Source organism: Marmota flaviventris, chromosome 12 (genome assembly GCF_047511675.1).
Source record: "Marmota flaviventris isolate mMarFla1 chromosome 12, mMarFla1.hap1, whole genome shotgun sequence".
Taxonomy (NCBI): domain Eukaryota; kingdom Metazoa; phylum Chordata; class Mammalia; order Rodentia; family Sciuridae; genus Marmota; species Marmota flaviventris.
Window position 1 is genome coordinate 40376085 of NC_092509.1, and position 27896 is coordinate 40403980.

A 27896-nucleotide genomic window follows, 5' to 3' on the forward strand; every position below is an offset into this window, starting at 1 on the left:
GGTCATGGCAATAAAAAATCTGATTGAAACAACGTTCAAAAAATAGTTGTCATTTTTAATTATAAAATGCAATTTTAACTTGTATGTACATTTTTGTGTTGGTGGATAAGAAGTGCCACTATTTCATTCAAGTTCATGAAATAGATAAGTGAAACAATTTTAATCTCAACTGCTTAGAAGAGAAGAAATATAAATTCTGGCTTTGTTACTTAGTAGCCAAGTGGACTAGACATCCTACTTAACTTCCCACAGCCTCATTTTCATCTGTAAAATGGGAATAATATTAGTAATGAATCCAAGCCCTTGTTCCAGGAAAGCAGCAGTGGAAGGTAGGCTGGAGTGTGGACAGTCAGCAGTGGCTGCAGCTGCATGTCAGTGCAAGCCTGAGACAAGGTGAGCTGGGATAACCTGACCTATCACCCCAGGCAGGTCAGCCAATGAGCAGCAAGAAAATGGAAGTGGGGCAGATCTGAATGAAGATCACAGGGCTAACCAATAGCACTGGTACTTTTCCAAAAACCTGATTAGCATAAATGTGGACCATTAGTATTAGTGCTATGAATACCTAGACTAGCACCTGCTATCAGATCACCTCTCACCCTGAAAGAGTTCTGTTTCTTTTCTTCCCACTTGAATAAATCCTACTCTTTTACACTAAAGTTTCCTTGTCTGTGGATTTCATTCTTCAAGTTCATGAAATAAAAAACCTTCAAAGACACTGACAGGGAGCTTCTGGGGTCTACGGCAACACTGGAGAGCACAGCCTGCCATTAAGAGCTCCAACAAGCCACTCAATAGTAGTGGAGAAGAATCCAGTTTGGTCAGCAGTGACTGTCAGAGCAGGCTGTGATGAGCTGCTAACACCAAAACAGGTTTTCTTAGCTGCACAGGCTTACAACCATACGCAGACCCCATCTGCTAACAGAAGAAGAGAATATAGTTTTATCTCAAACTCTGCTTTTAGTACTTGCTTATGGGTAACTATGAGAAATAAATTAACATATAAAAATTTTCTTTACTGAGCTAAAAAGTGCTCAATAAATGATAGTGGCTATTATTATTATTACTGTTGTGGTGGTTATTACTGTTATTATAAATATTCCTAGTAGTTAGTTTTTTCCTAACTTAGTCATTTAAATCTTCAATGAATAGAGCCTAGACACTTGGAATTACAAATTACTTGTTATTTTTACCCTCTCATTCTTTTATTTACGGAGAGTAACAAATTAATAAATCTCATTTCAGGCACTAAATTAAAACATCTTCATAGATAGTTCAGGGACTGGTACACATCATTTCTATCATTTTGTCATTTGGCCACTGTATAATGAATGGTCATGGGTTTGAAATGGTTCTCAGTTGGGGAAACTTTGGATCATTATTTAACCTCTCCAGGCTCCAGTATCCAGATCTGGAAAGTAGTACTATTAAGTACATATGTATAAGGTTAATGAAAAGACCAAATTGAGACATGTATGAATTGATAAAGTGGGACTACTCACAAATATTTTAGAAACATTTCCACAAAGTTTATTTTGTTGTTTTGCAATGCTGGGGATGAAATCCAGGGTCTCATGCATGCTATGCAAGTGCTCTACCACTTTCTCAAAGTTTTAAATAAACTTTTCACTTATGCTAAGTTTACACAAAAATTCAGTTTTGCTAGCACTTTGGCAAGTTAAACCCAGTGGATTAAAGACAAGGACACAAAAGAAATCTCCTCCCCACCTCTAATTCATCTCACTATTAATTTTTCTTTGTTCTACTGTTTTAATGCTTCTGTGGTATCTGCAATTTGCATTTGTATCTCATTTCCTTTGAGAAACAACTGGGATATAAATGATAAAAATATTTAAGGCCCAAGTTTGACTTCAGCAGTTACGTTCTTTAGATTTTAAGTGGACATGACTACTCATAGTGCTCTTATAGAACTTGAGCATCACCACTCATGCCAAGTCACTATTTGCATTATATAATTTACACAAGCAGGAAGGGACAAACAGTATGTAATTCCACGGCATGTGGTTCAACAACAAATGATATCAGTAAGTTGATGAAAGAATAACCCTGATAAAAGGACACAAGCCAGAATTTTTTACCACCTTGCACCCCAAAGGCCCATCTCTTTTATGGTCTAAATGACAACTACTTTGTAGCTGTTTTCACCTTGAAACATGATCAATAATTTCATTTTCCTTATTATATTATTCTGGTCAAAACTTGCTTCATGTTCTTCTTACCATGTAAGATAAGGGTTATAGGCACAAAAGGAGTTACAAGTCTGTCTCTACAATGAGATCCAAGAGCACAGATGTGTTCCCAAAGGCCCAGTAAACCAGTGACCAGAGAGAGGAGGGCCACAGACTAGTGAGGAGCCAGGGGACACCCTTACACTGGTGGTAGTCAGGTTTTATAATGATGCTATATCCCCAGGGTTACTAGGGTCCAGGGTTGTGGGGGGAGAGGGATTGGGATTCAGTAAGTAACCTTCTCCTGTCTAAGGCTTCATCCAGGAGGTTTCTGGAAGAACTAAGCCAACAAAAATTACAAGAAACCTTTTAGCAAGAACAGTGTCAGAAGTGACTATAGTCACAAGGCATTCTAAGTAGCTCATCCTGGTTGAGTGTTTCTATAACTCTTTCTTCCTGAGAGACTCTGATCCCATTTCCTGCATTCCCTGGCCCCAGAGATTGCAGACAACAGTCTCAAAATCTCCTATTAATAATCCTCACTGGAATTTGAACACTGACCCAACTGAGAAGCACTAACACTGCCTTGAGGGCTGGGGATGGAGAGCCGTTTTTCAGGGTGGTAGTACTCCCATTGAACTGTGGGGAGAACATGAAGCCCTGATGATGACAACACAGGACAGGCCCCAGTGATTCAAGGCTGATTTTAAGCAATTGAACTTGCAAAAAAATGACAAAGCAATGAAAATGTTTTCTTAGAAACTAAACAGACACAGATAATATTTTAGCTCTTGCTTTTGGGGCTGTGCTGGCTGCCCACAGAGGAATGTGTGAAGCATTAAAGTTTTGTTATCAGTCTGTAGTGAAATGAGGAGCCCAAACATAAGTCTACACCTACACCTTCCCAATTAAAGTAAAAGAATGTTTGCCTATGAATTAATTTTAATAAACTAGTTTTACACAATCAGAAATCATTACCAATACCTGTTTATAATCTGAAAGTAAGAGAAATGTCAGTTTTCTGTATTTCCACAACTGTGTCTTGTGTCAACTCACAACAGACATATAGCCAAATTCATTCACTTTAGCTATACAGAGCATCCAAAAAGGGTGTGAGTTCCTTCCCAAACACTCTTTGAGACACGAATGACATCCTCCACTTACATGTCCTCCACCGTGATGTCTTTCAGGATCTGGCAGTAATCCACATTCCACACGGCCTGGTCATCCCACACCTTGGAGGCCAGAAGGATCGCCCCTAGAACAATTCGCTTCCAGTTGGCCGGACAGATATCTATTTCTGCATACGTTAAAAGTCTTTCAAGGTATACCTGGGGAGACACAACAATGCCAGAGCTAAATGCCTTCAGTTTTCTCCTACATACCAGTGTACTTAAGGAAACTCTAAAAGTTGCTAAATTCAACTTGATCATCCTTAAAACAGTGACTTCCAAATTATATTTATTTCTTAAAGGCCAAAGGGCTCAATGAGTCTGATGAAAAATGAAAAATCTACACTCTAAACAGGGTAGATTTAGCTGGATCTTAAAAAAGACTCTAAGGCAAAAACAAATCCTAGAAGGCACAGGTTAATTTCTCACTCCGGCAACTATGATATCAATACAAATTCAACAGATGCTTCAACAAAGTGAGCAAAGAATGTAAAGGAAATAAATCCATATTTTTTTCATCTATAGTTTTATAAACTGTACTTGTAGAGGTAACTGTAGATTTGCATGTGGTTACTGACAAACCTATTTTATTCTTGTGGTAAAATATGCAGAACATTTACAATTTAACAATGTTCAACCGTACAATCTGTGACATTAAATGTATTCACACTGTTCTAGAACCATTCTCACAATCCATTTGCAGAACTTTTTATCATCCCAAACAAACTCTACCCATTAAACAATACTTCTGAGTCCTCCTTTGTCCCAGTCCCTGAAAACCGCCACTATACTTTCTGTCTCTATACATTTGTCTATTCTAGGTATTTCACACAGGTAGAATCATACAATATTTGTTTTTTTCATGACTGGCTTACTTCATTTAGCATAATACCTTTGAGATTCATTTATATTGTATCACAAGTCAGAATTCTTTTCTTTTCAACAATGAATAATATTCCACCTACTGTATGCAAGTACCCCATTTGGTTTATCCGTTCATCCGTCAATGAACATTTCAGTTGCTTCTTTCTTTGGCTGTTGTGAATAATGTTGTTATGAATAATGGTGTACAAATATTTGGTCAAGTCTGTGCTTTTGATTCTTCTGACTATACACTCAGAAGTGGGATTACTGCATCATATGGCAATTCTACTTAAGTTTTTGAGAAGCCATTGTATTTTCTTCCACAGCATTCATACCAGCTTATATTTCCAGCAATATCTAAGGGTTCCGGTTTCTTCATATCCTCCCTAACACTTGTTATTTTCTGTGTTTTTGGGGGGAAGGAAATAAAAGGTCATCCTAATGGGTATGAAGTAGTATTTCATTGTGATTTTGATTCAATAAATCTATTTTTAAATAATTAAAATGAGATCATTTCAGCTGAATTTAGAAAATGAAACCAAATAATGATTTTTTTAATTGGCAGAATTTAGTTTGAAGATAGACACCAGAAATAGCCACAAAGCATATCACTTAAGTTGCATCACAGGTAAGACTGCCTTTTCATTTGCCCAACTAAAAAATCTGTTTATTAGAATGTCCTATACTCCTTTAAATCAGAGAATATTATTTCTATAGTTTTTATCAAATACATTTGCACACTGGAATTCTGTATTAGAAATAAATGAAATTCAACAAACATCATCCACCCTGTTTCTAAAATCTGCTTTTAAAATGAAATCTATGTAATAATTATTTAAAATCTGCTTTTAAAATGAAATCTAATAATAATTATTCATAATATATAATGTCTATAAAGTCTTAAATATTACAAAATGCAAAAATGGTGCTGTGTGGAAAGGAAAATGTTAGACTCACAAAATAAAGATTTTCAGTTGAATAATAACAATGTTCATAATGTTCAGTTATTTCACTTGGGGCTCTGGGGAGAAAGCTGAACTTCAGGAAATTCTTGAGAAAGAGGATAATTAACACTGGGAAAGATTTCTTAAATGATGTGAAAGCATAAATAGAAGCACAGGATTATGCCAGAAGTAGACTAATAATTATACCACAAAAAGACCACAGGATGAGAACAGGTAAGTGACAAGTGCATGCGCACAATGAACTTAATTCACCACTGTCTACCCAGTATGCACCACTATGTGGCAGGCACTGTGCAAATTGTGCAAATTGCTGCAGACATGGGAGGGACTGGGCTGACCTCTCTGGCTGCAAAGTGAGGAAAGGACTGGAAAGGAGCATATCTCTAGGAGGTAAAGGCAGCCTGCTCTGGAAGACCCCAGGCTTTTGGCTTGTGCCACCAGTAAATGCTATCCTCTGAGACTGGGAGCACCAGGAAGAGAAGTGGTGAAAGATAATCACAGGTCTCATTCCAAACATTTTATGTCTGAGATGTCCCAAAGATTCATGCAGGCAGTAAACAAGCTCAAAGGAAAAAGCATTAGTATGTAAATTTAAAATTCTGTGACATACAAAATGAAGACATGGGTTTGGATCCAGTGGCTGGGGGAAGGGTTAAAGACTGAGCCAGCCCTGAGCTTTCTAGGACCTTCCCATTTGAAGGGCTGGAGACTGTATGAAGGGGCAGTAAAAAAGAGGGAGGAATAAAATCTAGTATATTCTACTTGTGTTAGACTTGTCATACTTTAGAGTACTTACAAGGCAAAACTATGTGCTGGAGAGTGCCTGAATTAGGCTCACCACACTACAATGTTGAGAAGGAAAGAAGTGGTCTCTTTCACAATAATAAATAAAATTAAAATAAGTGGTCATGTGGGTAAAGAGGGACAGGTGAGGTAGTAGGAGTGGGAAAAGGAGGGTAGAGGAGAAGAAGGAAGGAGAAAAGAAGGAAGGAAATGGAAGCAAAATCCTTAATGGAATGAAAATTCTGGGCAGATTCAGAAAAGTCAAATGATCTGTGAGTGCAGGGTTGCCAGGCTTGACTGACTCCTCTGCAGAACCTCCTCCAATCCCTAAACTATAGACAAGTGAAGTGTTCCTCCCAAAGCAGCCAAAAACTTCCTTATGTATTATTTTGGATCCAATGGTAAGCAATGCCTAATGAATTTGGCGGGGCATGGGAATTTAGGACCTTTTGTCTGCTTTTTCCACTGATATGGGCTCTGCCAAGATGCAGGGTTGGCACTCAATTGTTTAACTGAATGAATAGATACATGGGTAATACTTCTTTTGCTCAGAGAGATTATTGCTCTGTGCTTTATTAATGAAAAGAAAGTTTGGAAATCTTTTTTTTTTTTTTTCTTCAGGACTGGGAAATGAACTCAGGGGTGCTTTACCACTGAGCTACATCCCCAGCCCTTTTTATTCTGAGAAAGGATCTCACTAAATTGCTAAAGCTAATCTCAAACTTTCAATCTTTCTGCCTCGGCCTCCTGAGTCACTGGGATAACAGGTATGCGCCATTGCATCTGGCAATTTTTCAAATCTTAGAAACACAGATTTATTTTTGTGGGGGGAATGGGGATTGGATCCAGAAGCGCTTAGCCACTGAGCCACATCCCCAACCCTTGTTATTTTGAGACAGGGTCTTGCTAAGTTGCTTAGGGCCTCACTAAATTGCTGAGGCTGGTTTTGAATTTGTGATCCCCCTGCCTCAGCCCCCTGAGCTGCTGAGATTACAGGTGTGCACCACTGTGCCCAGCAAAAAAGCCAGATTCTTATGGTTAATCTCAGACATCATATGTTTCACAGCATGAATGAGAGGTATTTCATTTAGACAAGGAAAAAAATTGTGAACTAACATATTTCAAATCGCAAATATAAAACAGCCAATGTGGTAAGAGGTTCTAAGTTTACTGAATAATATTGAAACAGGAAACCATCAGAAGGAAAGTCTACCAAATCAGTTCAGGTGATGCTTTCACATGTCCCCATTGCTCCATGTACCTCAGAATAGTTTAGTTACCTTTTGGCCTGTCTCTCCCCCTAGTAAACGCTAAGTTCCCTGACACAGACACCTCACTTTACCCCCACTGTGTGCAGCACTCTGCTAGAGAAGAGTGATACTCCCCTGAGTGCCTGTTTAGTGCACAGATGATCCTAAAGGAATGAATAAAGGACCATATCCACATAGGAGGCACTAGCCGGCTCCTGGAATGTGGTTACAAGAAGGCAAATTTCTAGTGCAAGGAAGTTTAGCAGGACTGTAACAGAGATTTGGCTAGGAAAACGACCACACTAAAGGCATCCAGGAAGGAGAGCTGCACTGACAAAGATAGAGTAAATCAAAGGCAGAACTGTACTGGCTTATGAGACAGGTACAGTGAAGAGCAAGAGCAATGAAGTTCAGATGTAGCAGCACCAGGTAGACACAGGTCCACTCTGCTGTGCTAATAATTAGCACAAGTGAGAAGCCTTCAAATAAGGCCCAAGAATTCATAAAACACTGTATTCTAACTGCACTACAAGAATCTTTGTGGGAGGCTCTAAATATCTTCTTCTGAACTGCAGTAGCAGTTGGATGTGACAACTACTGGCAAATAAGTAGGTCATTCAACCAAGCACAATAATCTTATTAATTTTTGAAGATTCTATTTTTTGGGGGGTGTGCGGTACTGGAGACGAAACCAGGGCTCTGTATATGCTAGGAAAGTGCTCTACCACTGAACTATATATCCCTAGCCCACTTCTTCTTCTTTTTTTTTTTTTTGGAAGAAGTTCTTGCTAAATTGTGGAGACTGTCTTTGAACTTATGATTCTCCTTGCCTTAGCCTCCAGAATAGCTGGAATTACAGGTGTGCACCACCATGCCAGCTTGAACTAATGTTTTAGATCATTATTTTTATTTGTGTGGAAAAACACAATTTTTCAAAAAAAAATCTAGGTGGGGCCCACAAGAATTTCAGCTGGGCCCTGACCTCCCCAGAATGCATATTTGCAAAGGTTGAAGACAAACTATTTTCATTCTTCACTGAGAAAGAATCAGAAAATGTGTAATAAAACTGGACTGCAGAAAACTTTGGACCTAATTAAGCCTCCAAATCTTTCAATCAATGGAAAAAGGAGACTGTAAAGCAACATCCTCCTGGATTCTGAAGACTCTAGTCCTTATGTATATGAGCTATGCAAATCTCTCCAATGAAATAGAGTCTTACTGGCTCAGAGCAAAAAGGTGGCTACACAATTTTTTTCTGACTTAATTAAATTACCTTAGTTGATAAGTAGTAATAAACACCCTAGATAATATTTAATGTTCATAAAAACCCAGTCATGTACATATGTGGTATCCAATCAGGGCCAAATGAAGGAATGAGACATTACAATGCACACTATATCTGAGGGAAAGCAGTTATGTTGGGAGATAAGGCATTTATAACAAGATCTACTTGACAGTATGCTATTTAGCAGAACTTGCCAGTAAAGGGTCGCTGTAATTTCTTTAGTAAATTCCCACGTGGGTGTTTTAATTCTCTGCCAAGTAAAATAATGTACAATTGATTTGTGTAAACAATATCTATGGACATTGCTATCAATTAAATTTGCACATTTAAATTCTGAGAAAGTCTGTCAAGGAATTTCTCTAGAAAACACAGGTTAATAAGCAATCTTAGAATTATGAAGAGTACTCAGTTGATTGTACAAAACAAAACTGGTCAAAGGCCTTTGGGGGTAGAGGATAAAATGCAAACTGATGGAATCCGGGATATATAATAAAATCCCAACGATACTGAAACTATTTCAATCTGATTTTAAAGAACTATGCTAGGTCAGTTAATAGTCTGAATCTACACAGAGTACAATTTCCTTCTGGGTTTTAATTCTGCTGTCCTTATAGCTATTTGATTTAGTCAAATACAGCATGTTCTAATAAGGCCTTGGTCAAGAGCATAGGTCAAAACTTTGTAAGAGGAGTTGGTAGCTTCAATTTATTCTCAATTATAATCTAATTTCAGACAGCCATCTGATAAGCTTAACTGTTTTTGAGTCTGAGAATAATTACCTAAACTCGTAGCATTTAAAAATGCTCTATGAATGATCACTTTCTTGGTCAAAAATTAAAATAAAAAAGTTTCAAAGGGATGGTTATAATTTCCTGTTTATAGAATTTCTATAACTTTCACATTTGGACAATTTTAGTACTTGATGCTATAGAGTTTTCCAAAAGCCCAAACTATACATTTACATCATGAATGTTAATAAATTAATACAACAATAATCTCTTTAATGGTTCCCGTGAGAAATTTTCACAAAACACAAGCATAAGTGTATAAATGTCCTGTTGTTATGAGCTGAATTGTGTCCCTTGAAATTCACAGGTTGAAGTTCTAACCTCTAGATTCTCAGAATGTGACCTTATCTGGCCATGCGGGTTTTACAGAGGCAATCAAGATATAATGAGTCATTTTAGTGCTTCCAAATTCAGTATGACTGGAGTCCTTCTATGAAGGAAGACAGACGCGTACACAGGCAGAATACCACAGAAGCAAGAAGATGGGTATCTATAAGTCAAGGAAGAGAGGCATGGGACAAATCCTTATACTACAGTTCTCAGAAGGAACCAACCCTGCCAGCATCTTTATTTGAAAGTTCTGGCCTCTAGAACTTCCTTTATTTCTCCAGTCCCTCCTTTGAGACAGGGACATGCTGAGGCCTCAAACTCCTGATTCTTTTGCTTGGGCCTCTCAAGTAGCCATTAACTAAAGGAGTGTATCACTGCACCCAGTTAAGTTTCTACTTTTTAAACCATCTAGTTTGTGGTTCTTTGTTACGGAAGCATGTCTAAAAAACCTTTGATGACTCCCTACTGCCTAAAGTAAAATTGCCAGCTCAACAGTTTTATTCGGCTTGGAGCATCTGTTAAAGAATCTAAACTAATATTAACTGAGAACTCTCAGAAGTCCAGATTTCCAGTTTCTCTGTGACCACTGTAAGACCACAGCCTCATATTTTCAAATGGCAAGGTCTGGTCATTAAGAAAATCCAAAATTACTAAGGGTACACGCACATCTGTACACAGACACACAAACACACACTCTGCCCTTTGTCCTATAACAATAGATCTTAGCAGGCCAGGAAATGGTCCCAATCATCTATCTAAAGAGGTATGAGCAGAAGAAAAAGAAGAGCCGAGTGAGCAGAGCAGAGTGAACACAACAGGCCTGAGACTGCTATCTTTAGAAAAGGACTAGCTTCCAATTTGTAGTTCCACCAGCAACGTATGAGTGTGCCTCCCCCCCCCCCCCCCCCCCCCGCATTCTCACCAACACTTATCGTTGTTTGTTTTCTTAATAGCTGCCATTCTGAGTAGTTTTGATTTGCATTTCTCTAATTGTTAGAGATGTTGAACATTTTTTTCATATATTTATTGAATGATTATATATCATCTTCTTAAAAGTGTCTGTGTTCAGTTCCTTAGCCCATTGACTGGGTTATTTTTTGTTGTTGTTGTGTTTTGGTGTTAAGATTTTTGAGTTCTTTAAAAATCCTAGAAATTAGTGCTCTATCTGATATACATGTGGTAAAAATTTGCTCCCATTCTGTAGGCTCTCTATTCACTTCACTAATTGTTTCTTTTGCTGAGAAGAAGCTTTGAGATTGAATCCATCCCATTTATTGATTCTTGATTTGAATTCTTGCGCTACAGGAGTCTTATTAAAGAAGTCAGGGCCTAATCTGACATGATGGAGATTTGGCCCTTTTCTTCTATTAGGTGCAGGGTCTCTGTGTTTAATTCCTAGGTCCTTGATCCACTTTGAGTTGAGTTTTGTGCATGGTGAGAGATAGGGGCTTAATTTCATTTTGTTGCATATGGATAATGCTAAATGAAGTAAGCCAAACCCAAAAAAACCAAATGCACAATGTTTTCTGATATAATGATGCTGATTCAAAATGGGGATGTGGGGGAGCATGAGAGGAATGGACAAACTTTAGATAGGGCAAAGGGGAGGGAGGGGAATGGCGGGGGCTTCAAATTGGGAATCCTCCTGGCTCTGCCTCTGAAGTAGCTGGGATTACAGGAGAGTACCACTACTCCTAGTGAGACCAGTATTATCCTGATATCAAAACCAAAGCTACTACAAGAAAACCACAAACCAATATTAATTACAAATATATACATAAAAAAATCCAACAAAATACCAGTAAATTGAGTCCAGCAACATGTAACAAGAATTATATACCCCCACGGACAGGGGGAGAATGAAACACCACAGCCAAGTGTGACCTATCCCAGGAATGCAATAGCCATCACCACTACCACTGCTACCACAGCCTAGAGGACTACTTTGGGGGAAGACTCCAGGTTTGGTTGCATGTGACTGCACCAATTTTGGACACTAGCCAGGGCCGGGGGCCTGGGTGCCACAAGAGCCTCTGTCTGGAAACTCTTTCTGGGACCTACAGGTCCAGTGTGGGCCTGCAGGTTTGGAGGAGCCTGGAGTCTTCTTGCTGAGAGTGCTGGTTGCCATTTTGCTGCTGCATCTTGGGGTTGCTCCTTGGCATGAGGGTATCCCTGGTGGTCTTCTGCAAGTAGGAGCAGCATTGAGATCTTGGGACTGCAGCGTGGCCGATCCAGAAGTATCTGAAGTCCAGATCAGTGAGACAGAGACTCGGTTTGCAAGGCTGATCTGAGTTTGATGATCTCAAGAGATGTCAGAGATAGGGCTGAGAAACTGTTGAACACTGACAGAAATAGTTCAACTTTCCAGCAAGACTTATTTTATTTTTTGATTCACTAATCTCTCTACCATACTTGGAACAGGAGTTTTTTATGCATCATTGTGTGGAGGACAATGATATATGGTTGTTTTGCATTTTTGTTGTAATCTTATGTCTTTAATTTTTTCTCTTTGTTCATATTCTTCCTCTCTCTTGTCTAGTTTCTTGGATTTTTTTTCCAACTTTTCTCCAACTAACAGCCAATCTCTGTCAGCGACTTTTTCATTCTTCCTGTGAATTTTTACTTCTAGCTTCTATCTTCCTCCCTCATGAATTCTGCATACTACACTACCTCTGTTCTTTCATCTACCATTTGAAATTGTAAATCGGTTTAACAAATATTCTGTTTATACTATAGATAGTTATTCATTTCATCATTTTGGTTCAATGCAAGAAATCAGTAAACACCTTAGGGGGGAGCTATTAGGTTTAAGGCTATATATTGTGCTCACTGGGTGCTGTTGATATTGGTCTTACCAGTAATAGGCGAAGCACTAGAAACCTTCAGGGACACTATAGGACTACAGGGTATAATTTATTCTGCCTTAGATCCACTCTTTTAGATGGGAAAACACACAACATGAAAAAACAAGGGAATAAAGACCCCAAACAAACCAAAATGCTTCAACAACAGAAGCCACTGAGAACACAGTAGAAGAAATGTCCAAAAAAGAGTTCAGATTGTATATAGTTAAACTGATATGTGAAGTAAAGGACAGAATAACGAGTGAAATCAAAGAAAAAAAATACAGGAAGTAAAAGACCACTTCAATAAAGAGTTAGAGATCATGAAAAAAAAAAAAAAAGAAGCAGAAATCCTTGAAATGAAGAAATCAGTAAATCAAATAATAAATTCAATAGAAAGCATCACCAACAGATTAGACCACTTGGAAGACAGAACCTCAGACAATGAAGACAAAATATATAACCTTGAAAGTAGAGTTGAACATGCAGAAAAGATAAGAAACCAAGAACAGAACATCCAAGAATTATGGGATAACATGAAAAGACCAAATTTAAGACTTATCAGAATAGAAGAAGGAGTAGAGATACAAAATCTTTTCAATTATATAATAGCAAAAAATTTCCCAAACCTAAAGAATGGAATGGAAAATCAAATACAAGAGGCTTACAGGACCCCCAAATTACAAAATTACAGTAGACCCACACCAAGACACATTATAATGAGAATAACCAACACAGAGAATAAAGATAAAATCCTAAAGGCTGTGTGAGAAGAAAATTAAATTATGTATAGGGGAAAATTAATTCGGATCTCAACTGATTTCTCAGCCAAGACCCTCAAACCTAAGAGGTCTTGGAACAATATATTTCAAGCTCTGAAAGAAAACAGATGTCAGCCAAGAATTTTATATCCAGTAAAATTAAGTTTCAGATTTGAAGATGAAATTAAAACAAAAAATTAAAAGAATTCAAACTAGAAAGCCTACACTCTCAACAAAATATTCCATGAGGATGAAGTGAAAACCAGCAAAGGGAGAATCTACACTAAAGTGACATTCAAGAAATGAGAAACTTAGACAAATCAAAAACCAGAAATAAATCAAAATGACAGGGAATACAAATCATATCTCAATAATAATCTTGAATGTTAATGGCCTCAACTCATCAATCAAAAGATACAGACTGGCAGATTGGATTAAAACGCAAGACCCAACAATATGCTGTCTTCAAGAGACTCACCCCATGGGCAAAGACATCCACAGGCTGAAGGTGAAAGGATGGAAAAAAAAACAAAAAACTTATCTCTCATATGGATTGCGTAAACAAGCAGGGGTTTCCATTCTCATTTCAGATAAAGTGGGCTTAAAACCAAAGTTAATCAGAAGAGACCAAAAAGGACATTTCATACTTCTTAAGGGAAGTATATATAAGCAGGACATAACAATTGTAAATATTTATGCCCCAAACAATGTAGCATCTATGTACATCAAACAAACCCTTCTCAATTTTAAGAGTCAAATGAACCACAATACAATAATACTGGGTGACTTTAACACATTTTTCTCACTACTGAACAGATCTTCCAAACAAAAACTAAATAAGGAAACTACAGAACTAAATAATACAATCAATAATTTAGACTTAACAGACATATATAGAATATTTCATCCATCAACAAGCAAATATACTTTCTTCTCAGCAGCACATGGTTCCTTCTCTAAAATAGACCATACATTATGCCACAAAGCAACTCTTAGCAAATACAAAAAACAGAGATAAGATCCTGCATTCTATCAGACCACAATGGAATGAAATTAGAAATCAATAATAAAATAAAAAGTAGAAGCTACTGTAACAAATGGAGACTAAATAATATACAATTGAATGATAAATGGATAGTAGAAGAAACCAAGGATGAAATAAAAAAATTCTTAGAGGCAAATGAAAACACTGACACAACACATGGAAATCTCTGGGACACTACAAAGGCAGTACTAAGAGGAAAGTTTATTGCATTGAGTGCATTCATTAAAAGAATAAAAAGTCAACAAATAAATGACCTAACACTACATCTCAAAGCCCTAGGGGGAAAAAAATCAACACCAAAAGCAGTAGAAGAGAGGAAATAATTAAAATCAGAGCTGAAATAATAAAACTGAAACAAAAGAAACAATTTCAAAAATTGACAAAACAAAAGTTGGGTTTTTTTGAAAAATTAAATAAAAATAGATGAACCCCTGGCCATGCTAATGAAGAGAAAAAGAGAGAAAACTCATGTTACTAAAATAGAAGATGAAGAAGGAAATATCACAACAGACACATCTGAAATATAGAAGATAATTAAAAACTATTTTGAAAATTAATACTCTAATAAAATAGAAAATATCAAAGACATCGAAAAATTTCTACTCAAACTGAATGAGGAGGTCATACATGATTTAAATAGATGAATTTCAAGTAATGAAATAGAAAACTCCATCAAAAGCCTCCCAACCAAGAAAAGCCCAGGACCAGATGGATTCTCAGCTGAGTTCTACAAGACTTTCAAAGAAGAATTAACACGACTACTCCTCAAAGTATTCCATGAAATTGAAGAGGAGAGAACCTTTCCAAACTCATTCTATAAGGCTAATATCACCCTGATACCAAAACCAAAGAAACATCAAGGAAAGAAAACTTCAGACCAATATCCCTGATGAACACAGATGCAAACATACTCAATAAAATTTTGGCAAATCACATACAAAAACATTAAAAAGATAATGCACCATGATCAACTGGGATTCATCCCAGGGATGCAGGGTTAGTTCAACATATGAAAATCAATAACTGTAATACATCATATTAATAGATTTAAAAACAAGAATCATATGATCATCTCAATAGATGCAGAAAAAGCATTTGACAAAATACAGCACCCCTTCATATTCAAAACACTAGAAAAACTACAGATAGAAGAAACATACCTCAACATTGTAAAAGCTATATATGCTAAACCCAAGGCAGGCATCATTCTAAGTGGAGAAAAATTGAAAGCATTCCCACTAAAAACTGAAACAAGAAAAGGATGTCCTCTCTCTCACCACTTCTATTCAACATCATCCTTGAAACTCTAGCCAGAGCAATTAGACAAAAGAAAGAAATTAAAGGGATACAAACAAGTAAAGAAGAACTCAAACTATCACTATTTGCTAATGACAGGATTCTATATTTAAAAGATCCAAAAAAATTCCACCAGAAAACTTCTATAACTAATAAATGAATTCAGCAAAGTAGCAGGATATAAAATCAACACCTATTAATCAAACGCATTCCTATACGTTAACGATGAATCCACTGAAAGAGAAATTAGGAAAACTATTCCATTCACAATAGCCTCAAAAACAAAAAACAAAACAAAACAAAAAAACCTGGGAATCGATCTAACAAAAGAGGTGAAAAACCTCTACAATGAAAATTATAGAACACTAAAGAAAGAAACTGAAGAAAACCTCACAAGATGGAAAGATCTCCCATTATCCTGGATAGGCAGAATTAATATTATCAAAATGGCCATACTACCAAAAGCATTATACAAATTTAATGCAATTCCTACTAAAATCCCAATGACATTCTTCATAGAAATAGAAAAAGTCATCATGAAATTTATTTGGAAAAATAAGAGACCCAGAATAGCTAAAGCAATCCTTAGCAAAAAAAGTGAAGCAGGAGGCATCATAATACCAGACCTTAAACTATACTACAGAGTTACAGTAATAAAAATGGCATGGTATTGGCACCAAAATAGACTTTTAGACCAATGGTACAGCATAGAGGACACACAGACAAACCCATATAAATATGGTTATCTCACACTAGACAAAGGTGCCAAAAACATTAACTGGAGAAAAAAATAGCCTATTCAACAAATGGTGCTGGCGAAGCTGGAAATCCATATGCAGCAAAATGAAATTAAACCTCTATCTCTCATCCTGCACAAAAATCAACTCAAAGTGGATGAAAGACTTAGGCACTAAAACAGAGACCCTGCGCCTAATAGAAAAAAAAACCCCATAGGCCCAAATCTTTACCACGTTGGCCTAGGATCTAACTTCCTTAACAAGACTCCTAAAGTGCAAGAAGTAAAATCAAGAATTAATAAATGGGATGGATTCAAATTAAAAAGCTTTTTCTCAGCAAAGGAAACAATACAGTGAGGAGAGGGCCTACGGATTGGGAGAAAATCTTTACTACATGCCCCTCCAATAAAGCATTAATCTCTAGGATATATAAAGAACTCAAAAAACTTTACACCAAAAAAACACCAAATAACCCAATCAGTAAATGGGCTAAGGAACTGAACAGACACTTCACAGAAGAAGAAATACAACTGGATCAACAAATATATGAATAAATGTTCAACATCTCTAGCAATTAGAGAAATGCAAATCAAAACTACTCTAAGATTTCATCTCACTCCTTTCAGAATGGCAATCAATCTAGTGGTGGTGTTAATTCTTCTTTGAAAGTCTTATAGAACTCGGCTAAGAATCCAGGCAACAAAAAACATTGGTGAGGATGTGGTGAAACGGTACACTCATACATTGCTGGTGGGACTGCAAACTGGTATAACCACTATGGAAAGCAGTATAGAGATTCCTCAGAAAATTGGGAATTGGAACCACCATTTGACCCAGCTATCCCACTCCTTGGTTTATACCCAAAGGAGCATAATACAGTGACGCAGCCACATTAATGTTTATAGAAGCTCAATTCACAATAGCAAGACTACGGAACCAATGTAGGTGTGTCTCAATAGATGAATGGATAAAGAAAATATGGTATATATATATATATATACTCAATGGAATATTTCTCAGCTTTAAAGTAGAGTAAAATTTTGGCATTTGCCAGTAAATGGTTGGAGTTGGAGAATATCATGCTAGGCAAAATAAACCAATCCCACAAAAACCAAAGGCCAAATGTTTTCTCTAATATGAAGACACTAATTCACAATAAGGCGGGGGGCACTAGGGAAGAACAGTGTTACCTTAGATTTGGTAGAGGGAAGTGATTGGAGGGGAGGAGATGTGGGAATAGGAAAGAGAGTAGAATGAAACAGATATTATTATTATATGTATATATATGTGACTGCATGACCAATATGATTCTGTAACATGTACACTCAGAAAAATAAGAAATTATATCCCATCTATGTATGATATATCAAAGTACATAAATGCATTCTACTGTCATGAATATAACTAATTAAAATAAATTTTAAAACTCCAATTTTAAAATGGACAAAGAATTTAAATACTTTTTTCTAAAGAAAATATACAAATGGTCAATAAACATATGAAAAGATGGTTAGCATCATTAATCATCAAGGAAACATAAACTAGAACTACAATGAGATAACACTTCATACTCACTTCATACAATGCTGAAAATATAAGACAGATAATAACAAAGTGTGGAAATCAATGATGTGATATAATGTAGAGAAATTGGAAATCTCATAACATTACCAATGGGAACACATAATGCAACTTTGGAAAACAGTCTATTCCTCCAAAAGTTAAACACAGCATTACTACCCAACAATGCTGCTACTAGATAGGCACCAAGAGGAACAAAAACCTTACTAATCCCATACTCAACCAGATATCCACAGAAGCATTTTTCATAGGAGTTAAAAATCTTTTGTAAATAACTTAAATGATCTATCAATGAAATATTGTTTGGCAATAAAGAAGAATGAAATACTATTCCACAATGCAGATGAACCTTGAAAACATTTTCACTGAAAGAAGCCAATCACAAATGATCATAATATGATTGCATTTACAATAAATATCCAGCATAAGCAATTTCATAAAGAGTGGGTTAGAAAGTGGGTTGGAAGTTCCCTATGTTTGGGATAAGGATTAGCAATAAGAAGTGGTTGCCCAAGGGTAAAGGGTTTCTTCCCAGAATATTCTGAAAATATTCTGAAATTAGGCTGCAGTGATGCTTGCACAATATCCTAAACACTGTAGAAGTGCTCATTTTAAATGGATGAGCATTATGGCATGTGAAATATATATTGATAGAGCCATAAAAATTAAGGGATAAAAAGAGGAAATACTATCTCCTCTTATCTGATCAGTTCTCAGCTTGCAATCTGCATTTCTTCTTGATTCCCTTTACTTTCTGCCTAACTCCTTTCCATAGATTACTAACTTCCCCTTCCATGATCATCAACTGCTGCTGTGCTGAGAGAACCAATCTGTATGTAACACCCAATCAGGGCCTATGTCCCCAAAGCTAAAGACTTTGCCACCCTCCCTTCAGAAAGCTTACCTAAGTAACTTAGACAATGAAGTAGCAGAATATATGTTTACTGTTATAAAACTATGGGGTAGAGATAGATGATAACAAAGAGTTATTGAACAGTTCTTGTGCTTCAGGCAAAATATGAGGTTCAAGACCATTTATGTTACTTCAGCAAGTAGGCAGTTATTATCATGCTTGCTTTATATGTTCAATAAATATTTATTCACTAGACTGGCATCTATTCATAGATTGGCATGCACTATGTACCAGTCTATGCTGGTGATGTTGTAGTGAAATAGACAAAAAGACAAAAAGCCTAACCGATGGAGCTGATAGACAAAACAATGAAATAAATGAAATCTAAAAAATGTTAATAAGTGATAAGTACCATGGAGAAAAACAAAGCAGTAGATGATGAAAAGGGAACATGGATTGAGGAAGGAGATTTCAACTGAAAATATGTGGTCATGCAAAAGCCCCACTGAAGCCCCACATGCACAGGTGGGGAAGTGGGGGGCAAATGCAAAAGTTCTGAGGCAAGAATGTACCCAGCATGTTTATTAGGGAAGGGCAAGGAGTCGGAAGGCAGCAGCAGAATGCCCCTGTAGATAGTGAGTGAAGGCAGCTCAAGTGAGATGAAGAGGAGGCCTACTCCTCCTGGGGCCTTTGTGTTCTCCTGGAAGGAAGACAGGGAACCACAGCAGGTTTGAAGAGAAGAGAGTATAAAATGACACCCCCACCCCCCCCCCCAAAAAAAAAACCTGATGGTTAGGGACTCCTCACACCTTGGGATCATGACCAATATTGATCTACAGATAAACATCTGATCCTAAAGGAAATGGACCAATCAATATTCATCCCCTCTCCAAAAGCTGAACTAAACAACTGGTTTAGTTTAGCTAGAGTGGGACCTTAAATGGGAAAGTGGCATATGGCAGGATTGGGACAACTGCTTTCCTGCCACTTTCAATATTAAAAATTTAAAGCCAACCTGCAAATTGATGTCACAGACCCACAGGGAGGAACAGAGGCAAAGTGAAGGGAGTGGAGAGGGAGAGGGAAAGAAAGAGAGAGAAACCTGTCATTGATCTCTTTATATGTTCTGATGTTCTTATGATTCCCAAGGACAAGTGATATATGGGAGACTTCTGTACTTTCCAGTAAATCTCCTTCTGCTTTGGCCTCTCTGTGGGTTTCTTATCCTTACAACCAAACATCCCTGGTTCACAGACAGGGTGAGCTTTCTTTTGTCATTCAAGTACTACATGAGACTAAAATGGGCATCTGTTCTAAGTACCACACAGCTTGAGTAACTCCTGTGAGAAAAAATGGGCCACCCAGAGGGGCAACCACACAGATGTTATGGCGTTCTATTCACCTCACCACGATGACTCCATTTTCCCTTGGCTGTTGCTCAGAACATTAAAAAATGTCCCATGTTAAAAAACAAAACAACAACAACAACCCAGCAAGGTGAACTCAATTATCTCACCTCTATTTTAGTTTCCTCCTGTGTCAATGCCATTACGAGAGCTTTTAGCATATTCTGAAAAGTTAAAAATTATATACTTGTGATACTAAGTTGTTGTTGTTGTTGTTCTTTTTTTTTCTTGCCTTCCTTTTTTTTGTGGTGCTGGGGATTGAATCCAGGGTTTCACAAATGCCAGGCAAGTATTCTACCATTGAGCTACACCCCCAACCCTATTGTTACTCTTAAAATAAAGTCCATTAAACTGTGAAATACCTGGCTTTGGATTAATGAGGTTCTGGAAGGGGCATAGGCTCTCTTACCACAAGCAATCTGCAGTACTGTTCCTTATGGACAGCAGGGCTATAGCTAACTGCTGTCCTTCCCCCTGCCTCCTAATGGCAGCATGCCAGTCATCTGCCAAGTATATGTCCAAGAAAAAATCAAGGATGAATGCATCTTGGTTAACTCTAGACCACATCTACCCTGAATGGCTGCTTCTAACTCTTAGGGACACAAGCAAACAAACTAGGGTCTCTGTCAGAGGATGAATCTGTCTGCCTTTTGCCCACAGCATTCAGAATGCATCCTGGTCAAGGTAAGCAACAGCCAGAAGATGGCTGCAGTGGTAAGCCACCATATAGGAGAACTGCTCTTCTCCAGGTGGTCATCACAAAACCGCAGTACAAACTAGTATCCTACCTAAGCTACCAGTTTACCTCGAAGGGCAAGTGAAGACTTCAGTAGTTACAATTATTCACAATGTGCCACTCCTACGTAATCCAAAGACACGAACTAGTCAATCCTTCTGTCACTCTCAGTGACATCAAAGGACAATGGGGGATGTACTTTAAATGTTCTCTCCAGACCTCTGTGGAAACTGGGTGAACTGCAGGCATTTAAATGTTAGCCCTATATTCCACAGGTCACTCACCCTCTCCTTCACTCTAATAATAAATATAAACAAGGGAAATATCAGGTCATAGTCAAGCCTTATTTTTCATAGGAATTAAAGGTTGAAAAAAAATCACCATTTTTCACTGAAGCAGTTTCAAAATAAATCTTTCTTCATGACATGAATTTTAGTCTAATTTCATTGATAGTTTCATCTGATTTTTTTCAGCCCTTCAATCCAATCTCCCTACATTAAAAAATCACAACCCTGTTGCTCTGTTGTATATTTTTGTCAGAACCTGAAATCCTTTGGGGGGGGGGGAATAAACACAATTCTCAATTACAATTTCAGAACCTATAATCATTGCAAATCACATAATGATTATTTGAATGCCTGTTTTGCCCTTTAGCCTGCAAGCTCAATGAGAGGGAATAAACCAACAACTGGATGAGCAGATGAATGAAAAAGCAAACTAGTTTACTGTTAAATTAGTCCAAGTGCACAAAGCTCTTAATGTGGCAGGGATACCAGAGTCCCTAGATGCCTGTAAAATTTCTGTTAGACAATAATCTCAGAAACTTCAGGGAATGGTATTCTGATCTATTAGGCCAGCTACTCACAGAAAAAGTTTATTTCTTATCTGTGAGTCTCACACAATGTAAATGGTAAGGGACAATGAATTCCACTATAAAATATATTTCCCAAATGAGATTTGATCTTAAAAGTCCATAAAGTTCTAAGAATCTAAGAATAAACTTTTAGTTTTTCCTCTTAAAATGCAGATTATTTTCATATAATTGTCCATATAAATGCAATTATACAAAATTGACTAATCAGAGGCTAGAAATATATATACTCCTTCTTCCCACATAGATGTTCACGTAGGATGAATGTATTCATCATATCATACATCATTCATGAACCATACATCTTAGGATGCATATATTTTTCATAACTTATTAACATCATTAAAATCAATGTAAGGAATGAACAAGAGAAAACCAGATGTTAAGAGGAAGTGACCTTGGTCCTTACTCCCCCTGAGCCAACTGCTCTATTTATCAGCACTTAACATTTCAGCATTTACTGATGCTGAATGTGATTCCACAAATGACTTTAGGTGTGAACTATGCGATAGACTTCACACCTTCTTTTGGGAGATCTATATTCTAATCTCCCAGAAAGGTACCACTGAAATTTATACCATAGTTTTCCAAGGGTAACCTTGTAAAGATCCCTTACATGCCCCCCCACTTTGTTGAACTATAGCTACAGGCTCAGGCCCAGCCAGTGTGGAGACTGTTGCAGTCATCCTGAATGCACTCACCAGGGTGACAATGGCACATTCGGCCGTCAGCTGAGCAGCACTAAACAGTGTTCGAACAAACCGGTATATCTGTTTCTGCTCTGGGTTATGTTTGTCATAATCTGGTGGCACTTCGGATTTCTGAGGAAGGAAATATTTTCAGATGATTGATCACTCAATAGGAGCAAACAAAAAATAAACAATCTCATGAAATACACAGAGGAGATTACCGAAAGAGGATGAAGGTTTTCATCAAAAATATCTAAGAGCATCCTTCCATCTGGGTCCCTGGTGGGAAAAATAGTAGAAAAACAGAGTTTACTTTCTGCAAGAAAAAATATCATTAAAAATAAAACAAACACACATTTTGACTCAACTATTTCAAGAGACAGAAACAGTGCTAAATTTAAGAGATGCTTTTGGTTATTTGTGAATAATGAGTTGTTTCAAGTATTTTTGTTTAAAAAAATACATGTACATATAGGTCATGAACTGAAACATTTAGGTAAATGAAGCAAATATTTATATTTTCTGAATTTTCAAATGAACCAAATATAAGCAAAAGACTTAAAGTTCCTTTAACGTCTTATTTCTTTTTCTTTTTTCTTTTTAACATCTGAGCAAAGACTGACAGATCTAGGAAAGCCATTACCCTATGATGGTTGATGGGAAACAATTCCAGAATAACATTCATTGGGTCCTAGAGTTCAGTATAGGCAGTATTCACAACATGCAGTTTGGCAACTTCATTAAGTTTTCATAATTTTATGTTGAAAACACATTGAGTGAGTATGCACTCGTTTAAAAATCTTTTCTTTCTTTTTTTTTTTTTTTTTGGTGTGTGTGTGTGTGTGTGTGTGTGTGTGTGTGTGGTGATTAGAACCTAGGGTCTTGTGCCTGCAAGGCAAGCACTATACCAACTGAGCTATATGTCCAGCCCTTCACTTAATAATCTATAAACTTATAAAAGAATGAGTGGTTGTTACCAGGCTGGTAAATGCACAAGACCATCTAAAGTGCTGGTTTCACTATCTACACAGTGCCTCAGGCTGCTGGCCTCTGCAGGGACCACCTACATCTCACCAGTGACAGCTCACTTCATCTGTTTTATGTAATTTGAGTTCTGCCTAAAATTTTTTCTTTAAAAACCAAATTTGGAAATCAGTGCTTATGGGTTACAACATATAATTACCATATTCTGTGCTTCCAATGTCAGTTAGGCTTACGAACATTAGAAGGCTACAGATCTGTCCCTAACACACATTCAGCATGTCAAATATGACAGTTTTTGGTTTATAAATTTACCATCTGTATAAAAATAAAAAAGAAAGGGCTAACAAAATGGCTCAATTTCATTTCTGCATATGCATAATAGGCACTGTGTTAAACCCTGCATGTACCCACCTGCACCTGACAACATGAAAAGCATCATCAACTGAGACAGACTTCAGTGAAAGAAGGGTTCAACCTGATGGTGGAGTCTTGGAGCAGAAACAGCTCTTTCTGGGAGCAGCACCAGGCTCCGTACACTTCCAGCTATGAAGAACAAGCAACGTTCCATGCCTTCCTTATAGGTTTTTAAGACACAAAGCCTGGCCTACCCACCCACCATTTCCTCAGGCAGTCAAGGGCCCTGTTCAATTTTCCTGATGAATGAGAGCTCCTGAAAAGTCATCTAGCACTCTAGAGAGACAGTCCCCAAAAGTAATTCAAAAAATGAAAACAAAAATTTGAAATACAAATGAAGATGAAGAACATGAGCTAACTCTGGGGAGAAAACTGTATCCTCTTGAGAAGTAGACTATTTCATGTATTCTAGTTGAACAGCACCATCTCTCTCAAGCTAACGGATCTACCACTAGCACGACAGCTGTTCAACATCATTTACTGAGGAGGTCTGCATACAGTTGTGCCTCCCCTTTCCCAAAGACTGCAGGTTCTACTCTGCAGGTTAATACTGCTTATTCATAAATGTTCACTTTTTCAAGTGAACTTCCTACACTTCCACTCAATTTTGGCCCAATTTCTCACCAATAATCTAGAAGAGCAAAACAAATACAGTTCAAGGTGGTAGACTGTTTGGGTTCAATTCTGAATTGTCCAATTTACTAGCTGTATCATCTAAAACTCATTATTTAATTTCTCTGTGCCTCAACTTCCTTACTTATAAAATGGAGACACTACCAATATTACCTCTTGGAGTTAATAAAACTCTAAAATGACATAATACATATAAAACAGACAATAGTAGTTTGAATAAACACTTCATAAAATTGGTTCTTACTATTATCAATTATGGCTAACTAAATTTGGGATCCATCAAAGTCTAAGAACCAATAAATATGAACTATGAGTATAGCTCAGTGATATAGTGTGTGTGCCCATCCCTGAGTTCAATCCCCAGCACAGGGAATAAAAAACCAAGAACTGAGAAATCTCTTAAGAGATGCTAATGCAAAATTAGTTTGAAAGCACATCTGAGTTTCACTAATGATACTGCATTGTTATTGAACGCTTAAATGTTTAAAAAAAGTTTGACCTTCTATCATAGAAATAACAAGACAAAATTTACACTTCCAGTTATTCTACTTCAAGAGTTCTAAGACTATTCCATTTGTTAAGTTCTTACATCCAAAATTCTCAAGCACCATATAGAACCATGATCACAATTACTATCTAGAAAATAAGTTACTCTAGAAAACACTTCCCCAGGTGTTTGCTTCAGTTTCCCAGAACACATTCAAGGGAAGCTCTTCCACACACCCTGCACTTCACCAGCTTCCCACAACTCTCCCTATTGAACAGGCTGAAGGTAATCTGCACCCACCAGCTGAGATCCATGCCTACCATATTGCTGCTCTGCTTGTTCCCAAACCAGTGCATACCAGCTGTACTTGCTATACTCTTATATGTAACTATTCCCTTAATCAATAAAATATGACTGCAGGAAGAGTGGCTTTATGCTTGTGCAAACTAAGAGGACACTTTAGGGAAACTCAATAAAAGAAAAATCACTGAAAATAAATTTGCTGTAGATTAGATGTGGTCAAAACCTAAAAGATTCTACGCTCAGAATGTTTTATGAATGTCTTTAAGGTTCTCACTTTCAAGAAAAAACAATTTGGAAAAGATAAATTATGAACAAGGCTAAAAGTCCCAAGCTTGAAGCAACAGTTTTTTGACATTTAATTTTTTTAAATTCACAAACATATGTGTTTTTACATGTTTAATGTTGAAATAAAATATTTAAGGTAGATTTTTATTTTATTCCCTATTTGAGCTGACTTTTTAATTTAACTGAATCACTGCCATACACTGGTATATCAGGACTCCTACAATTTATGCCTAAGCATACACCAAAATTTTCTTGACTGAATTCAAACTATAAATTTAGTTTTTTCATGTTAATGTTTATGGAAGAATTCTACATAATGCTTAAACATTATATAGAAAATAAAGAATGAAGAGGAAGCTGAATATTATCCAGTACTTTTGTTCCATTTTGCTGGTTTCAACCATAAACACCCATCTGGCTTCCTCTGATTCAGAAGTAGTTTAGTACTTACCTGCAAAGTTTTGGTAAATTATACTACTTTTAGAAATTCTATGAAAATATAAAAATATAATATTCAAAGATTGAAGCAATTAGAACATAATAGGAAACAACAGGAAAAATATAATATATGTGTGATGCTTTTAGTACCAAGTTAATCATACACATACCTGTTTTTGATGTGGTAATATATTGCAAGAGCTACACTGTAAAATAAAAGAGAGGAATTCAACATTTCATCATTGTATTCAAGCTTTCAGGTATTATCTACTATCAGTCTGAACATCAGTATTTAAATTTAAATAAAAGCCCAACAACCCATCTGAATAATGCCATTTCATTCAGAATGCTGCTCAACAGAATGCACTCTTCAAATTAAATCAGTCTGGTACTCATCCCCAGAAACTGTTAAATCTTTTCTAGAAACAACAGAACTTCAAGTGACATTTAGAAACAAACTGCTCTATAAGAAATTTTAAGCTTTTCTCACTTGCAAAATACAGGAATTATGTAAAAGACAGGTGGTACAAATTAACATCTTTAGAAATCTCCAAGTTATTCTGTACTGAGGTTTAAAAAATTGGTACTTTCTTTATAACTACCAGAAAAATGTATCACCTACAGCAGTTTGCTATTTTTTCTCTTAAATCAATAACCTCTTAAAAAACTACACATTTTATTCATTCACTTGCTAAAATGGCACTGTAACTTATTTGTAGCACTATCTTAAAATTGTACTCTAAAATTGAAAAGATGCAATTTAATAAATAATTGCATTCTCTTTTCCCTGAATTTTTCTCTTATAAAATGTTTTTTGACAATTAAATATATTATATTCATCATATAAATTTGTATTCAGCATGAAAATTTTGGAAACTATAAGGAAATATAATACAGAAAACTATAAGAAAAAATAATCCCTTCGCCCAAAGACAACTGCTATTAGCTTGAGAAATGTAGTTAGCTATTTATATGTATGTAAACAAAAAAGTTTATTTTCCATTTTATCCTTTTCATGTTAAAATTTTTTCTAATCATTAAAATATTCTTCAAAACCATGATTTTGAATGGCTGATTATATTTCATAATGTACTTAACCATGCCCCCTACCATTATACATCTGTTTCTCATATTCATCAATTACAATTAACACCATAGTAAACATCCTCACAGATAAATATTTATGCAATCTGTAACTATATTATTTCACAAGAAAACATCCAGTAATTGGAATTCCTTGGTCTACAGTCATACTGCCAAATATCTTTGCAGAAAACCTATATCAACACACCTCCCCACAAGTGTTTGTTTTATCTCACACTTGTTGACCCTCACCTTGAATGTTTTGGAAAAAAATATCTCCAACTGGATAGGAAAACAGTATTTTGATCATATATTCAAGTTGGCAGAATTATTCATATGTGAGTGGTACAAAGGATTGAACCCAGGGCCGTGCACACGCTAAGCAAGTGCTCTAGCACTGAGCTGTACCGGAGCACTAGCCAATCTTTTGTAATTCCCTTTTTTATAAACTGTCAAGATTCTTCCACTCTTTCTGCTTTACTTTAAAATGTACGAAGGCAGTCAAAAATTGTCTTTCTAAAAAGTTTTAAAACTTTTTAGCTAAAAAGAGCTAATTGGCTACATCAACCAATATAGTTTTCTCAAAGTTATAGATTTTTCAAAGCTTGAAACTTCCAAGCAGGGAACCAACATGGAGAGATGACTGCAGAGCCACCAGCTCAGAGATTTGAATACACATCTTGAATTCCAAAGTGCTTAGCTGTTTATCTACAGCCCCAAATGATGATAGCTAATCGTGCTCTAACACAAAACTTATATTCTTCCAAATCTCATTCTAGATCTATTCATTCAAATGCTTTGAGTAAGTATTAAAAGTACTCATGA

The 27896-nt window shown here is 36.6% G+C and overlaps 1 protein-coding gene across 2 annotated transcripts in view; it reads right to left on the reverse strand.

The window, feature by feature from the left end:
• Ccny (cyclin Y) overlaps nt 1-27896 on the reverse strand; it is a 217834-nt gene that overhangs the window by 12105 nt on the left and 177833 nt on the right. For both annotated transcript variants that reach the window (XM_027928482.2, XM_071599877.1), the window contains exons 5-8: nt 26159-26194; nt 22666-22723; nt 22457-22576; nt 3354-3520 (exon numbers count right to left, since the gene is read on the reverse strand). In XM_027928482.2, the coding sequence (XP_027784283.1) occupies nt 3354-3520; nt 22457-22576; nt 22666-22723; nt 26159-26194 (381 nt within the window). The remainder of the gene's footprint in view (nt 1-3353; nt 3521-22456; nt 22577-22665; nt 22724-26158; nt 26195-27896) is intronic.